General features: G+C 45.5%; 1 protein-coding gene across 1 annotated transcript; it reads right to left on the bottom strand.

Annotated features, from left to right (window-relative positions):
* Window positions 1–4,363: 4,363 nt before the first annotated feature.
* On the bottom strand, window positions 4,364–13,139 carry CKAP4 (cytoskeleton associated protein 4). The gene is given in 3 exon segments (XM_054278912.1): window positions 4,364–7,417; window positions 12,259–12,728; window positions 12,731–13,139. Coding segments are annotated over 3 exon segments (2,211 nt in total). The 3' UTR covers window positions 4,364–6,085.
* Between the last annotated feature and the right edge of the window lie 354 nt (window positions 13,140–13,493).

Genomic DNA, 13,493 nt, shown 5'->3' with positions numbered 1-13,493 from the left:
TACCAGGTAGCTGCTCTGTCTAAAATTCTAGGCAGCTGGAAACAACAGCATGGAGAAGGCTGTCCCTCACTGAAGAGCCTAATGGTGAGCATTGGGCTATCTACATTATTAATGTTTTGAACAGAAATAGCTAATAAACATGCCCTGAGGCCCAGCCTGCCTCCCCAACACCAAGACCATATTTGTTTAATCCATAAACCACATAAGCCAGTACTACCTCCCCTGATAATGTTCTTATGCTGCTGTGTCCAGACCCTGAGAAGGGATCTTGAAAAAGGTGAGCCTCACTCAGGATGGGAAGATTTGTTAGCTGTTAGGTATTCTGGTAAGCAACTCTGGTGTACTCATAGGAAAGAAGAGGATTATTTGAACTTGAGGTGTTGGAAACCATTGTTAGGTATATTACACATTTTCTCTGTGGCTATGTGTGAAGTGCTTTGGGCTAAATTTTGTACCAGGAAAGAAAAGGGGAATGTAGCTACTGACTTGAGTGGGATCTGGATTAGGACCCTTGTCACTCTGTGTAAGTTTCCCATCTGGGTGGAAATTTTCTTTTGACCACACTGTTTCAATTTACAGACTTTGCATACTCAGCAGAAGTTGTCCAAGAAAAGCTTCCCAAGCTGAGCAGACTACAGGTAGTCTGCTGCCCTTCCCAGGTCTCTGGCTCACAGCAACACCACCTTGCAGGTTGGATCTCACTCCTTGCAAAAGCATTTTGAGTTTCCAGGGCAGGGAACTACTTGTCAGCAAGGCTTTTTTGGCCTGAGTGACAGCAAAGTGTGAACTATTCAAACACACTCTGGGAACTGCAAAGTTTTTGTTTTACCTGCCATGGACAAGGTTATAAATTCCTATGTTGAGATCACATCTCATGCAGTCCTCTCTCTAAACAAGTAGCTCTTCAGTGGCTCTCATCGTAAGGCATGATTTTGGTTGTGACTTCAGATTTTTACTGTAAATCAATTAAAAGCTAAGCATAATATTCTGTATCCCCCTGCTATGTATATACAGTTGTGAGAAGTTTGGTGAAAAGGGAGAAACGAGAGAAAAAGAAAAAAATGTCAGAACTTTGAAAGTCAGAGCAGTAAAAAAATATTCAAAAGTTTCAAGGTATTCTGATTTTTCTCCACTTGTTATATTTTCCATCCTTACTCACAACTCTAGGATTCCATCCCAACCCCAACCTAAGCAGTATTGACAGGAAAGGATTATCCACTGGAATTTGACATATTTACATCTAAAGAGTGCCAAAGCAAAGTCTTTCTGAGTGGAACAAAGCCGCCCTTATTTGAACTAGCTTCCTCCTCTAGTATAGCAGATGAACACTAGGGTGAGACATGGGAGTTAATTGTGTAATTAGTTTTTCCTCAAAACCTTTTTTTTTTTTTCCAAACAGGATATGCAGTAAAATAAGAAATTGCTTCTTTGGCTTTTTTCCTCTCACAGTGAAATAGGAATCACTTGAGAAAAGACTTGTCCCCATGATGCTAAGCACAGCATCTAGTAGCATCATCTTGGAAAATAGTTTGAGATGTACTACTTGCCAATCTGTGGCAGCCAAGGGAACACCTGCTCCATAAGTGAAAAAAAAAAAAAAAAAAAGCAGAGTTCAGGGATCTCTCTTTGTCTGAGATCTAGCAAGCTACAACTATGATGCTGTACTAACTCTGAATACCTCCGGGGTTTAGTGTAAAGGCAGGAATTATCGAGCTCTGCTCACATAAAGAGATTTCCAAGTTCTTTCACTTTCTGAGGGTATGAACAAGCACAGAAGAATTTCTCTGGAGAAATTACATTATATTGGGAGCTTGCAATGGATTGTATATGAGAGACTCTGGAGAGGTTTTCCTATGAGAGCAAGGACAAAATACACTTTTTGTTTTGGTGTCCAAAGAAGAATTGCCCTTTGAGCATCCCTAGACTAAGTGGGTTCTTGGCAAAGGAATAATTTTTTTGCTGTTTGACCTCATGCCAAGATTTAAAAATAGGTGTTCCTGAGTGTAAATATTCTGAACCAGCATGTCTGACATTGGTGAATATCTGCTCTTGGCTGGTGGAGGATGACAATGACTAAAATGCATACCCAGGAAGGCCAGGGTAGCAGTAATGTACGAGTGAATACTCAGAGGACCAACAGTGTAGCATCTCACACTGCTAAGTATCACAGAGAGCTGATATTAAACCCAAAGGCGCCACAGCTTCCCTCTCCCTAAACATCTATAACCCAAGCAGGTGATGACACGACAAATGCGCCAGGAATCAGTTATTAGCAAAATGGCAAAACTGGACAAAGTGGCAGTTGCTTTTAAAATGAGCCCCGCGGTGGATGAAGGATTTTTTGAGGCGGTGGTAGCGCAGGAGAGCATTAAACAGGGCCCACGGGCCGGTGCCGGGCGGGACCTGGGGAGAGGAGGCGGGGGACGCCTGGAGCCTGTCCTTTGCCAGCTGGATGCGCCAGGCCGGACGATTTCCCGACTCCGTCCAGGGAGGGAATTCCAGCGGCACGGACGGACGGGCTGGCGCGCCGCCACCACCAGGGGGCCCCCGGCGCCAAGGCCCAGCTCCGCGCCCTCAGCCTCGGGGAGCGGGGAGGGCTCGTTCTTCCCTTCTTCCTTCCCCTTCCATCCTGCCTTCCCCACCGCTTGTCGATGTCTAAACAGCCCCGTCTGTTCCTGCTCTTCTCCTGCAACATCTCGCCTCCTGTCATCGCCATTGTGCTCTAGGGGAGTCGCTCCAGCCCAGCCACTCCCGTCCTGCAGTGCTCCAAACTGGACACAGAGCACCCTTGGCAGTGCCTATCCAAGCAGAAGGCCCACACTGGATGTTTTTTGGCTGCTGGGGTGTTTGTACATCTCAGACAGACTTTTTTTTCCCGAAGTTATTTCACCTCTCTGCAGCTTTGTTTACTGTACCAGCTAAGCCATGTCAAAAAAGGGAGTAAAACCACTAAATCACTAATCCATGCTTTAATGAAACTTCCAATGCACGTATTTAGACCACCAGATGTCCTTCTCAGTAATTTAGCTCAAGGCAGTTGTTGAATTCCCACTGGAAGAAGTCCCTGCAGATTTAGCTCCATCACATTTCCCAGCATAGCTATTTGGGCAAGCCCTTTCAAGAGTGATCAAGTCCACAATGCCTGTGTAATGGTTTCTCCATTTATGAGAGCCAAAAATGAAGGCAAGTGTTAATGAACAGGCCTGATCAATACACCATCAATCAGGTAAGAGAAATTGAAATTTGTTACTATAACAGCATGTTACTGATGAACTCCCAGTAGTATAAGGAACGCTGAGAACACAGTCTGTCTTGCTTAAGACCTTCTTTACTGCTTTATTACAAAATTGAAGAATGACAATAAAAAGCAGAATTAGGTCTGTATGTGGTCTATGAGCATTTATAAGGAAATTAGGAAATGTTTATATTGGGTGAAAATGTCAAACCAGACGTAAAAGTTGAGCCACCAGTCTGCCAAGGGATCCTTGTCTCTGTGCCTGCCTTCATTTTATTATTTTCAGAGAATTATTATTCTCATTTAGTGAGATAAATAATTTCAATAGTTTGCCATAAAAATTCAGTACTAGAAGTGTAATTAGTAATTCTTTCTTTAATCTTTGAGATCAAATACAGCCCAGCTGCACTGCTGGCTTTAGCAGCCCAAGTTCCAACATGATGCAGCTCCTGTACAGTCACTCCATGCTGTCAGCCAGCTTGCTGCCAACTTGGGGTTATCTCAAATATCTTCACATAGAAGGGCCTGGGTGCTCACCTGCTTTGTCAAGCACACGTAGTTTGATTAAAGACTTATTACCTATTTTGGTGACTTCGGCCTCAAGAATTGCTGGGATATCATGATGCCTAGACTCCTGAAATTACCCTTTCCCAAAATTTTGAAAGGCAGACATTCATCACGAGAATGGTATCAGTTGATGAGCCTTACAATCCAGCATTCCGAGCTAAGCAAAAGGAGCAGCCGCTGTGGAAATATCACACAGGTTCTTTCTGAACATTATTTCTGTCCTACAAGCTTTGGGCATTGAGGAAGTCTTAGAGAGGCCTTGCTGGCAGTGTCTGGCACAGAACTCATTCAAGGCACAGATCACGTATTTCACACTTTATGATCACCTTCTTGGGCTCCTGAGTCTGCTTGTCAGCAGCAACACCTTGATGTGACTCAAACCCTGCTTCCAAGAGCTGGCTTTTAACCACAGCAAGCAAAAGTGCCTCAACATTTCCCTGTGGGAGCTGAGAACAGGTACAGAGCTGCAGCACATCTGGTGCTTCCCCAAGCCCTTCCTTCTACCCCACTGGAAGCACCCTGGGAAACACAACAATAAGCAAGCAGCAATCAAAAAAAAGGTGCAAAGAATATTCCAAATGTTTATTATGTATTAAAAATACTGAAAATAAGCCATACAGTTCATTTCACAGTAACCTAAACAACATTGTTCAAGAACTTGAGAAGTCAACAAAGAACAGTGCAGTTCCAACAGTGACAACAGTTACCTTAATGCCATGGCTCCCTCTTTCTCTGACAGCAGTTCTTTCCTGTTTACAGTGGGAACAACACTGGATATGGTTCGGTATCCTATTTACCTAGGAGAACTCCTTTTCACCTGTGCTGTTCCCACTTCTGGGAGATGCTATTTCAAGGAATTTTTCATCTAACATAGTCAAGGATCTGTCTGATCCAAGCTGAGTTGAACATGATGCCCATGGCCTATTTCCAAGGTAACTACATGGCAGACTTCTTTACCAATTATTTGAATAAAGTTCAAAAGGAAACTTGAAAAGAAGGGATATTAGAAATCCTTTCCAAAAAGAGAGAAAACCAAAGAAGCTCCACAAGAAAATGGGTTTTAAAAGATCATCTATAGAATTATGACACTTTTTTCTCACTCTCCTAGACCAGGTCTCTTACAAGGATCCTTTGCTACCAATGCCTCAGCCAGACACCTGGTGACAAAAACAGTAACAAGAATCAGGCACCAAGTCCTGAATACATAACAAGAGTTCAGGTCACAGTCAGCTGTGTGAAAACCTAGAAATGTATATTCCATAGAAGCAATTCTGCTGATTTCATGGTGATTTTCCCTCTTGTGTGTTTTGGAGTGTACTATTGCTGTTGTTAGCATGCTTGTTATATATGGAACACAACAGGTGCAATTTTGGTTCTCCTCTTCCCTCAAATTTGTGATGATTTTTATAGAAAAATCCCTTATCAAAGACCAAAATAGATCTTTCCGAGGAAGACACCTTAATCATGTAAACAGCCTAAAAACATGACAAAAATATTACTGTACCCTCTTGAAATTAATCCCATCCTTCAGATGGGATCTTCTGCACTTAAGCACTGATCTTCTGCACCAACAGCTGAAGATGCTGGCAATTAAGCTTGTGATCATAAAGAATGAATCTCCTAGGCCTTAGCCCCAGGCAGTGCCACTGATCTCAGACCTTGTTAGTTCCTTGGTACAGACTAAGGTCCCACAGAAATACACTACAGCTCAGCTGACCCTTGGTGAACTGACCACGTCTGAGTCCCAAACTGCAGAAACAGATGAGATGCTTGCACACCTGCTCCACTCTTCAGTTCACCACAGTGAACAGTTTAAGATAGCGTGTATCTTTGTTTCTTGAACCAACATCCCAGTAAAATCCTCCGTGAGTGCAGCAGTATGTTTTGGGTACCAGAACAGCCATAGCCCTTCTGTGTGGGATATCTAGTGTCAGTGTGAAATACCTTCATGCCATTAAATATGTGCCCATGCTAACGAGGCTGTAGTTACACCACTACACTTAACAGTGGTACAACTTCATAGAGAAGATGAGCCCTTAAGAAACTCAACCCCCAACTAAACTGGTATTTTCTTAAAACAAAATTTAGGGGAAAGAAAAAAACAATAAAAAACTCCAAAAACACTACACAGAAAAGAAATGAAGGAAATAAGCATAACTGTCTCTATTATTAAAGTATTCTTATTCTCTTTGGAGGTATCAAATTTATTTTTAAAAGAGTAAAAAACAGGGCATACAAAAGCTATTCTCCTCAACCCATTATTTGCCCAAGGAGCACCACTGCCTAAATATTTTCATGTATTTTTTCTACTTTCACAAACAACCTTTCCAGATCATTCCTCAGGTCATCTACTGAGCTCTTCACAGACTCCAAGCTGTTCTCATTATTTTCAATTTTCACTGAATAGGCGACTAAACTATCCACTGCAGTTCTTAGCATTTTCAAATCAGAATCGACCTGGCTAACAGAAGATCTCAGTTCATCTACAGAGCCTTCCATAGAAGAAAACTTTTCAAGGTAACCATGAGAAGGTGTTTGACCTGCCTGAAGATTTCCTTGATCCAACAAAGCACTAATTTGCTTCTGGACATCCTGGAGAGCACCAGAGGATGGCAAGTCACTGATGCTTCTCTTTAAGTCTTCCATGTCGTTGTACAGTGAAGTCTGTGCCTCACCAAGATTTTTCAGAATATCTGTGACTGAAGTTACATCTGTATTTGAGAGTCCCTGAAGAGTGGTAATGCTTTGTTCTAGGGCACTGAGCTTATTCTCATACTCTGCCTCCTTAGAAAGGAAAGATTCCAACTTTTCACTGTTCTGAGCAGCAACAGATGCTAGAGACTCTAGGCTGTCTTCTATGTGCCTCAATCGAGACTCCAGTCCTTCACTGTTCTTCCCAAAAGTTTCTAATGCTTTTCTGAAGAGTTCATTATCTTCCCATTTGTTGAGGTTGGCTTTAACTTGTAGTAAATCTTCATCAAGTCTTTTAATGTCACTAGGGAGCTGCCTAATAGAATCCTCAGCTCTCAGAACTTTCTCTTGTAAAGCTTTTAATGAAAGGTGTTCAGTGTCCGCAGCCTCTTTGAACTTCTCATGTTGCTGTTTGAGGTTGACTAACTCTTTCACTTCAGTGTACACATCAGACTCCATGGAGTCTATTGTACTCTTCAAGGTCTCTATGTCCTTTTCTTTCATTTTCATGGATGCTTGCATCTCATCAAAAGCATCTTTTAGCACCTTAATTTCATGTTTATACACATCTGCCTGTTCTAGTGAACCAACCTTTGCTTTCATATTGTTGATTTCATCTTGGCTCCGTTGCTGGACTTCAGTGAATACAGCAATGTTATCATTTATAGACTTGGTCAGCTCTGTTAGTCTCTCTTCCACTGTGTTTTCCAGAGATGTGAAGTCTCGTTCCCTTGCATCTTTCACCATGTGAATGCCATCAGACAAGTCTTTCAAAATTTCATTCTGCAGCTTCTCAAGCACTTCACTGATCCGGTTTATTTCACTCTCCCCTTGTTTAACAGCCTTCTCGCTCACCTCCTGCTTCTGCTGAACAATTTTCATCATGGATTCAAATTCTCCAAATGTGGTTTGAAGAGAACGTACCTAGGCCAGAAATACACATGGTTAATACCAGTAATTTCACCCTTTTTGTCCAAAATCCTTATAGTCCTTGTTTCTAGACAAAATGATTGCATTGCAATCCTTCATGCCCCATACCTCAAGTCACCTCGTGGCATACAGATATGGGAGGCACCAAAAAACCAGCATCTTCAGCCTTACAGCTCTGTTGTACATACACCATCTGTTAAGGGTCCTTGGCCTCAATGACCTGCCACTCATGACCCAGGAAATATGTGGCAGTGAAAAGGGAACCCAGGTCTCCAGAGTCTCCATGCAGACCCCTGAACCATCCCTCCCATATAGGATTTCTGGTTCTAAAGACCACAAGTCTTTAGAAAAAGAAGGGGGGAGGGGAGGGACTCAAACCAAAAGAATAACTGGCAACAGCTTCTCAATACAAAAAAGCTGGAATTGTATTTTATCAGGCATGAATACCAAAGAACAATTCCTGATCATGAAAAAGAAGTTTTGCAGTAGACGAGGAAAAATTAGAAGGAAATGGGAGCTGGGATGGGCCAAGGAATGGAAGAAGTAATGACATTTTGCTGCTCTTAGACACCGACGGAAACACAAGAGATTTTTTGTTGACCATTTTTTAAGATTAGAAAAAAAATTAGGAAGTCTTTAATGCTCTAAATAGTTAGCAGCTTGTTTTTCCCACTCCTGCATACACCCACACAACTGCAGTGAGAGGGCTCATGTATGTACACACAAAGAACAAAAGCAGAGCAGCTGCCAAGAGCCTGCCTTGCATCTTGCTCAGGTTAACAGAAAGTCCCTACCACTACATCAGGCACACTATTAAACTTCCCAATTACAAAAATTACCTTTATAGCTGGTTTTAGTAGCAGCCAGAGGGAAAACGTCAAGGGGCAAGTGGCCGCCACATTTGTTTACTTTCACATTTAAAGGCAAGATCCAGGCCAGGGAACATGTTATTTAATTTTGAGGCCAAGCAGAGCATCAGTCTTAAGACTGCGGAGAAATCTTTTTGTGCATGTGGGGGCTGTACTTTCTTAAACTTAGTAAAGCAATGTAAGAACTCCTACTGTCTGCAAGAGGAATCCATCACACAGAAAATACCTCAAGGCTTCGGCAGGATGGCAAGTGCTGAGTAATGCACGTTGCCCTGCCTTACACTACTCCCTGTGTCTGAGGGGTATATTAATCAGCCATGCCACATGGGCTGCCATGTTTACTGATTAGATACACAGCTGGAGGGGTGGTTTTATTCTATAAATAAAAAAGAAGTATATTTTATATGGTTTTAGAAAGAAAAACACAGAGCTGCCTTTTTTTTTCTTTTCAAGTGAAGCAGGCTCCAGCAGTTCCCTGACTCAAAACCTAGATGTTATTTTGTTATTTTGTTATTTTCTAAAGACCTAACAGACATCTTCATTAGAAATTAAGTTATTTCTATGTATTTTTGCAGATCCCTGACCAAATCCTCCTTAGTTTTCATGAAAGTCTATACTGTGCATTGATTGTAGAGTTTGGCCATGAGACTTGCCTTTGCTTTGACAGATCCCTGTTGTTTGAACAATACCCACTAAGATGACTTCTTTTCTCCCTCTTCAGTAAAAGGGTTTCTAATGCCCCTACATTCCCTGTAGGGGAATACATCTGTATTCTCTAGTGCTTCCATAGGAAATTAGAAATGAGCTAAGGGGAAGGGGTGGAAAAAGTAATACTGCCATACACACTGCAGCTGAGTACCAGTCATTTGACTGACTTACCAACCTCATTTTCATTCGTCTTAGCTGTCATTCATTCTGATTATTTCCATAGAGAGCAGAGAGCTTTTTCTGTATCATTATAAATGAAGGTCAGAAATCTAACAGGATAACACAGGAAAGTTCTCCTCCCTCTCCTATTACAGTGACACATTTCAACCAAATCACCGAATTCATATTTGCAAGTAACTGTCTTTTTAGTCTAAGAAATCAGAAATAGCCAGAACTCTCCAGAGGGCTGGGTCTCTGCCACTCTATGACTTGCAGAGATGGAACCCACCTCACACAGTGACGTACTTTATAGCTGCTCCTCCACTGCAATCGGGCAATGTTCACGGTGTAAGTTGAAGCTATTCACCATCTGGGCCAGCCACTTGAAGAACAGAGAGCTCTGGTATAATAACATGGACTGGGGTCTTCAAAATATACCAGCTTCTAATCAGACTGGTCCTAACCAACAGCCACCAGGGCTCAAAACAATACCCTTGCACAAGAGGGGTAGAAACTCACAGCTTCAAAGCAGTTGGTCTGTGTGTGAACCTTCATGTGAGTTTGGTTTTTTGGCGTGCATGGCTGTTAAGATTTGAAGCCATAACCTTTGAAAGATTTAACATCACAAATAGTACATAAAAATGTATCTTCAGCCAATGACTACTGTTTGCTCTAACTGGTCATACTAGCCTGTGTTTAAACACCAAATGACCTTGGCCTCTCTGAAAATGGTACTATGTTAAAGACTAAATGTTCTCATCATTTCCTTTCTCCTCAATGCAGATGAGTTTATATAATGCTTACTCCTGTGTATTAACGCTTGTCTAGAATAACTCTCTAAGCTACAGAAAAGTTTATCTAGCAAGATATTAGAAGTTTGAAGCTTAATAATGGAGCTCCGTGCATTGTGTTTTAAGGCTTAAAAGTAGGTATTGTATTTGAAATAAGCAGGCATTGTTTTAACCAAAGGTATGTGTGCTTATAGTGATTGGATAGAACTACTGTCAATATGCATTTGCTTTGTGTGATTGGTCAAAAAACTTATAAAGTAAGTTGTAACATTAAGTTCTTGGTCTGCTGCTGGTGAGCTGATGGCATCTTCCCATTGTCATAACCATGTAATGAGACTGATGCTAAAAAATAAAACAGCTCAAGGCACGTTCCACAGCAGTCCCGTCCCGTTTGTACATATACTCCCGGCCGGCAATAAATCCTCGATGCAGATGAGTTTATATAATGCTTACTCCTGACAGAAGCTCTCTGCAGTCAGATGAAGGGCAAAGCTACACAGCTTTGGCACTCTGCAAGTACAACACAGGATCCTACACCTTTGTGAAGCAGTGAAATACAGCAAATTCCCGTGTCACCAAACCACAGCAACCAAAACTTCCATGGGTTACATCGAAACCCTGTGATCTCTTTCTACCACCTTTAACAGCCATCTGCTATACAAAGACAAGTAAGTTTCAGTTGTCTTTGAAACCAACTATTTATAAACTTCTGTTATATGCTCATCTCCTAGAATATGTGACACGTACTTATGCTTTTCTGCAATGACATGGAGATGGGAGACTGCAAATTGTCCATCTTCCTTTGATTAGAGGGGCTTACACACTGCATGTACATTCTACACTCATGTATTATAGCTTTACATCTTTCCATTTCAGTTTCTTCCTTCTTACAGTCTACAAAAATGGCTTAAAAACCAGTAAAAAGCAACAACCTTTGCTAGTTCAAATCATTGTCCTGTCATCAGTGAGTCAAGCCCCCCAGATTTAAAACTAGCTTCAGACGCAGCCCTATAGCCCTGAAGTTTACAACTCCTCTCTCCTGCTGACATGAATTTTCCTTTTCCTTCTTGTTGTATGGGACAGGAAACTCCAAGACTGATGATATAATCTCCACATGTGAAGGCCACTGTGTTTCTGGAAGCACTGAACAGCCAGAAGATCTCTGTCAGTGCCTGTCCCCTCTTTGCCAGCCCAGGCCCAAGCTTGCAAGGAATATAGGGAATCTGAATGGTCTGCCATGCAGAAAGCAGTCAAGCTGAGACAAGAATTTCCTTTTCCTTGATCTGAGTCAGTCATAACTTTACACACTGTCTTCCAACCACTTAACCTACTCCTGGGAAACAAGTTTAATTGTATGTTGATGATATGCAATCACAGATGCCATTTTTAAAGGGTATAGGTACCCTAGGATATATCTAAGTGGACAGTGCTATTTGTGAAGCTATAGCTGGGAGGCTAATAAGGGCCTGAGTGAAAAAAAATGAGGGAAATAAGCATTTATTTCACTTCACTTGAGCCACATTCTGTGCCAGCAACTTCACAGCTTTTGGTCCTGGACTGCCACTGCGAGTCTCACTCCCTTGACCAGAGACTGCAGCAGGAACGTGGGAGGCAGGGTACTGCAGCAGTGTTTCTGGCACAGCCTCTGTTGTTCGGTGAAGCTCACATGGGTTTTGTTTTCTAGAATGTGGGGACGCTGAGGCAGGATCCTGCCCTCGCTGCCACCCAGTGTCCCTCGGCGTGCACATCTGCCTACTCGACAGGCAGCGACGAGCAGTTCGTTCGCCCCGCTAGGTTAAGTGATTTGCGGGCCTCGAAGATACAGAATTACGGGCAGCAAGCTCCTTCGGAACGGCGGGTCCGCACCGCTGTCAACACCTAATGCAGCGTGCGGGCTGCATTCCATAAAATGGCTTCAGGCACAGGCCCTGGAAAGGCGAGCGGGGGACTGGGGCCACCGCCGCGGGGTCCCGTCCCGCCCAGCTCTACGCTGCCTGGCAGGGATTTCTCGCTGCTCCAGGGCCACGTTTGCAGGCACGGGGAATTACCGCGGCCCTGACTCCATCTGCCTCTCTAATGCCATGAAAGCATCTTTGAGGGAGCACGGAAGAGGAGGGGAAGGCAACGGGATACCTTCGCTTTCCCGCAAGACAGGCCACCCGACAGCTACCCAGCTCCTTATTTAAGGGGCGAATCCCGGCGCCCGTCCCCCTGCATGGGCGGCTGCTGCTTCCCGCCCCGCCGAGCAGCACCGAGCGCCCGGCGGTGCCCAGCCCACCCGCCCCCGGCGGTGCCGGTGCCCCGCTACCTTCTGCACCACGGTGTCCAGGGTGGCGGCCAGCTCCTGCCGCTGCCGGCCGGAGGCCTCAACCTCCCGGGCGCTCCGCCCGACCTCCTCCTGCAGTTGCAGCACGTACCAGCCGGCGGGCAGCGCGGCGCCCAGCACCACCACGGCGCCCAGCAGCATCGCCCAGCCGCGGCGGGGGCCGGCACCAGAGCGGCCCCCCCCGCCGGCCCTGCCGCCCCGGCCGTGCCCCGCCGCCGCCGGCTTCTTCGCTGGCGGCTCCTCGCCGCCGCCGAGCTGCACGCTCTTCTCGTTAGCGGCGGGCGGGCTGACCCCCTTAGAGCCCCGGTGCTTGGCGGCCGACATAGCGGAACGCCGCCGCCGTCGTACGCAGAGCAGGAGGAGCGGGAGTGGGCGAAGGAGAGAGGGAGGGAGGATGGAGGGAAGGCGGAGGCGCCGGCCCGGGCCGCGCCAGGCTCCCCGCCCCGCCCCGCCCCGGGGAGCCGCCACGCACGCGGGGATGGGCTCGGTCCCTGCCGGGAGGCAGACGTGGCGTACAGGGCCCAGCCCCATCCCCAGGGGAGCAATGGGACCGGGAAGCGACGGGCGGGGCGGAGAGGAAGCGCCGGCCCAGCCTCGCGATGACAGACCCTCTCCCGACCCGGTGTAGAGCGGAGGGAGCGCTCGGAGCGCTTTCCACCCCCGTAGCCCCCCGCACCGGGCGTCCCCCAACCCAGACCGGTCCTTCTGCCAGTTTTTGGCCCCCCTCGTAGTTTTGGTAGAACGCAGCGGAATTCTGCCTCATGCAACTGCTGCTTTGTTTGCTTGTGATTTTGGCTGGAATACCCGCAGCAAGCTTCGGAATGACTGAGAGAAAGGTGTAGAGAGAAAGTTATTTTCTCCATCTGCAACCCCTCTCCCCAACCCGTTTCTAGTGCCTATAGAGCTTAGACTTGACATCGGGCTGGTCCCGGGGGACCCAACAGCTGCTGCCCTGGCTGGCAGGAGTGCTCCATGCCCCAGACAAGCCCCTCTCAGGTCACGGACGGCGTTGTCCGAGATGGACAGACCGAGAGCTCAGCACCAAGTCTGCCCGCAGAGCTTTTCCGCTCCGAGCATGCTTCTTTGCGTCCCCAAGCCAACACGAGCCTGCTGCCTTCATCTTTCCCACGGAGCGAGTCTCGGCACAGGACAGTTAAGGAAATGCTGAGCAGGCCTTCCCTGTGCCACGGGCTCCAGCTGGAGCTTGAGGCACTGAA

This window comes from Melozone crissalis, unplaced genomic scaffold (genome assembly GCF_028551555.1).
Source record: "Melozone crissalis strain CALT ecotype California unplaced genomic scaffold, PUWL_Pcris_2 ptg000004l_1, whole genome shotgun sequence".
In the NCBI taxonomy this organism is placed as follows: Eukaryota; Metazoa; Chordata; class Aves; order Passeriformes; family Passerellidae; genus Melozone; species Melozone crissalis.
Note: the sequence above shows the minus strand (reverse complement) of the source record. Positions and strands in the feature narration are given on the sequence as shown.